The sequence below is a fragment of the Alligator sinensis genome, unplaced genomic scaffold (assembly GCF_000455745.1).
Source record: "Alligator sinensis unplaced genomic scaffold, ASM45574v1 scaffold1225_1, whole genome shotgun sequence".
Classification (NCBI taxonomy): Eukaryota; Metazoa; Chordata; order Crocodylia; family Alligatoridae; genus Alligator; species Alligator sinensis.
The window spans coordinates 66,256-69,892 of record NW_005843325.1 but is presented as its reverse complement, the minus strand read 5'-3'; the positions used below and the strand labels follow the sequence as shown (position 1 = coordinate 69,892).

The 3,637-nt window shown below is 52.0% G+C and overlaps 1 protein-coding gene across 6 annotated transcripts in view; it reads right to left on the bottom strand.

The window, feature by feature from the left end:
* Positions 1 to 2,360: 2,360 nt before the first annotated feature.
* The window catches only part of TPGS2 (tubulin polyglutamylase complex subunit 2), a 24,806-nt gene continuing 23,529 nt past the window's right edge, over positions 2,361 to 3,637 (bottom strand). For 5 of the 6 annotated variants that reach the window (XM_006038356.3, XM_025194859.1, XM_025194858.1 and 2 more), the window contains one exon: positions 2,361 to 3,584. In XM_006038356.3, the coding sequence (XP_006038418.1) occupies positions 3,342 to 3,584 (243 nt within the window). In that variant the 3' untranslated portion in view covers positions 2,361 to 3,341. The remainder of the gene's footprint in view (positions 3,585 to 3,637) is intronic. The other variant, XR_003092281.1, reaches the window with a different exon arrangement.

Sequence of the window (3,637 nt, the reverse complement as noted above, 5' to 3'; positions counted from 1 at the left end):
GCTGAACCGTAAGTGCTGGGCAGTCTCCTGTCCAGAGACCTTCTGATCCCTTGTTCTGTCTTGGTGGACTCTTGTGGACCAGGACGTTTGCTTTCTGCAACTGAAAGCACTCAGCTGTGGAGCTACAGCTTTAAACAGGATCCTTTAATGCTGAAACAGAAAACAAGCTCCCCCCACACCACTCAGGAAACACCAGGAGACTTCGAAACGAGTCCTGAGCCTGGAGGGGCTGCTTCTACAGGGCAGAGGAACAGGCATTCGGCCCTCTGACCCCCTCCAGCGTCCTCAAAAACAAGCATGCCGAATCTTCCTCTTCCCAGGCCGACGCTTTCTACCCATCTCCTGTGCTTGATCCCCGAGTGCTCCAGGGCGGCTGCAGGACTTCAGCACACGACTGGGCTTCCGGAGCTGGACGACATAGATGGGCAGTGGTGTTACGATGGGTCCAGATGTCCTGCTCCAAGGACGGCAACTACAGACTGTGAATCCTCTCTCACAAAAGCCAGGCTGTTCACCTCTGGTTGAATCAACGGACTGTTTTTTGGGACTCTGCCTCTTCCCCCTGGTTTCAGCTGACCTTAAGTCTGTAACAGCATGACTTCTCTGTGGAAGTAATAAAGCAGAAATGTGTCTGGGCCACTCCACCAGCCCTTGTGCCTTTTGGTTGATGCTTCTACACTGTGCACAGGTCTCACGTGTCCTCAAAGCCAAGCCTGCTGAGCAAGGGCCTCACAAGGTAGAAAGTTTGAAGCTGAAAGGGCTCAGAAAGAGCTGCTTTTAGCTGGAGGGGATTCTTTTAGCACAGGAGCTGCTGAAGACAGCTGTGAGGCGACCTTCCCAGGACCCTCTCATGTGCCCTGGTGTAGACACTACTCTGGGGGAAGCAGGACCTAACGGCAGCTGATATTTTGAACAGTGCTGCCATATACAGGGCAGCTTTAAGGATGCCGTTGCTGCAATTTAAATGGTCCTGCAGGATGGTCTGCACTGAAGTGGGGGCCTCAGAACAGCCTGAGATTGGACCAGCTTAAAAATCATGCTAGCTCATTCATCCTTGGTGGGAAATTTTGAGCTCCATCTCTTAGAGGAACAGCTCAGATCCCCACTCGCGGCCTGGCCTGTGGGTTCCTAAAGCACTTGGTATTCAAGACACAGTCACTTTGGAGGAAAATATTAAACTCTTTATTAAAATAATATGTAGCACTTGCACAGTGCTTTAATATTTCAAAGGGCTGTACAAATATTAAAGTCTTACCCACTCCTGAGAGGTAGGTTGATAGGATGCAGTTTGGCAATCCTTTGCTAAATAACACACACCACAATCGAAATAATCATTGGTCGTTTTGAGACGGTGCCTCCGACTTCTCTATCTGGACACGGCCACACAAACAGCTTGGGGTGTTAGCTACTCTGCACACAGCTGCTGGGGTGGGCTTGTATTCCAGGATAAATGCAAGTGGCTTACATCATTCGTGGGTGGGTGCGGTACAAGGCAGGGGTTGACTTACCTTGCATTTTCCACGGGGAAGGCATGCACACGAGCAATTACTGCAGGGCAGCTGTACATTCACACTCTCGCTTGTCTCACACTTGAACCTCCCATGCCCTTAGACACACAAGCATGTCCGTGGAGCAATGGCGGGGGCAGATGCAGACCAGCAGCGAATAGGCTGAAGTGCAGTTTTGCCCTGAAGGATCACTTGGTATAAAACGGCAGCGGAGAAGGATTGCACACTTGTTGAGACTCGAGGGGACAAGCTGCGTGGTTACATGTTCTGCATTTTCAATGTAAGCCGGATGGGTCTGTGCCCTCCAGGCTTTGTGCAGGTGCTTGGTTATGACCGGGGCAGAGGGCAGGAAGGTGTAACGGCCTGTGGCTCTGGCTCTTCTCCCTCCTCCTGTATGGATGCCTGGCTGACCTGGGCAGGCACAATGAGGCCAGCTTCCATCTTGGGGTAGCTCCATGTGGCATCAAGGCTGCAGTGAGTGGTTAGGGAGCTGAGAGGAGCTCTGGTCTCTTCCACGGCAGGCTCCACGTGTGGTGGGAAAGGGCACAGGCGGGGAGCTGCAAGCCAAGGTTTGTTTCTTCCAAGTGACCTTAGTCAAGAGAGGGGTTGAGACACAGTGAGGATGGGAAGGCCCTTCCCTCTGACATCTGCAGGGATACTCAGACCCCAGAGGGTGCTGAGGACCTTGTGGAGACAACCCTGGCGACTTCATAGACAGCCACGTGAAATAAGGAGTCTGGGTGGTCCTGGTGCAGGTTAGAAGCCTGGGGACAGTGGCTTTCATGGGTGAGCATTGCTGTCCTGAGATACCAGAGGAGACATCTGATGGAGGAAGCCCTGTGTGCTGCAGCTGGGCAATCCTTAAAGTCCCACTGCAGCCCCATGATACTGGATGTTCAGTACTGCAGCTGAAACCATGGGAAACCTTTCTACTCCTTCAAAAAGGCCTTCAATCCTATTTCCTGCACAGGCCCAGGTCCTACAGCAGTGGATGGCAGAGTATTCATCCTCTTCTTAAAGGCAGGGATTGCAGGTGATCAGTGCCTCTTAGGATCAGGCCCTTCACTTCTACTCTGTACAAGCAGCTCCTGGTTAGGATACCAGGCTCTATCCCTGGTCCCCAGCACTGTCCTTGGCTGGTCACGGTGCAAGATGCCTTGGCTCTTTTGCACTGCTCTGGGCATTGGCAGCTCTGAGAAAGGGGGCACGTTCTGCTCCCTAACACCAAAAGGCTACAGCTGTTTAAAGCACAGTCTGTGTAAAGGGTTAGGGCTATCTGAGATGAGGGTAGAGAGGCAAATAGCTTCAAGCACTTGTGACACCACTGACTGAAAGTGCAGGGCGCTGTCTGCTCTCTTCAACACCACAGGGGAGCATCCACTAACATCAGTGGGTTTCCTCCTGCTTTCACTGCACATGGCAATCTGGGCAGGCTTCTTTCCTTCCAAAGGAGAGGAAAAATGATTTGTGTGTGCATGCTGTATTCAACCAGGTGGATTTATGTGTGCATGCTGTATTCAATGGGAGGATAAAGAGACTTAAATGGATTTTTGGGTGGTCCATCAGTGGTAATGCAACCCCTACAGGGCATCCACGGCCCTTTTGTCCACTCCAACAGGAATAAGATTAACCAGCATCTCTACAGGGTCTTGCTGAAAGGCACCAGGAGCAGCAGCGCTGAGGATCTCCACCCTGCCCATAACATGGATGGTGGTCATGCAAGGGTTGCGATGCAGTTTCTGTGGGAGGGGCTATTCATGCACAAGCGATTTGGTCTGCACCTCCGAGAGGCTGTCACGGGTCTTCGTGGTCTGGGATTCGCGTGTTCTCCAGTCACATCTGTGGGTCTCGCTTCCGGGAAGAGTTCCCGGGTAGTGAGGAAGCCTTGGAGGAGGTGGTGCTGGTGTGGCTCTTCTGGGAGCCTGCCGGCTGGGAGGGCAATTTCTTTTTGAGCACTGGCGTTTTGTTCTTGCTTTTAAACACCTTGTTGGGGTCCAGCTTGTTCACAAAAGAGTCGGCTTCTTCCGAGAGCAGCGCAGTGTTGATGGTGATGGGCTTGTACATGTTAAACCATTGCTGAAAAACAGGGTGTGGGAAAGGCAAACAAGAAAAGAAGTCAGCACAGGTTA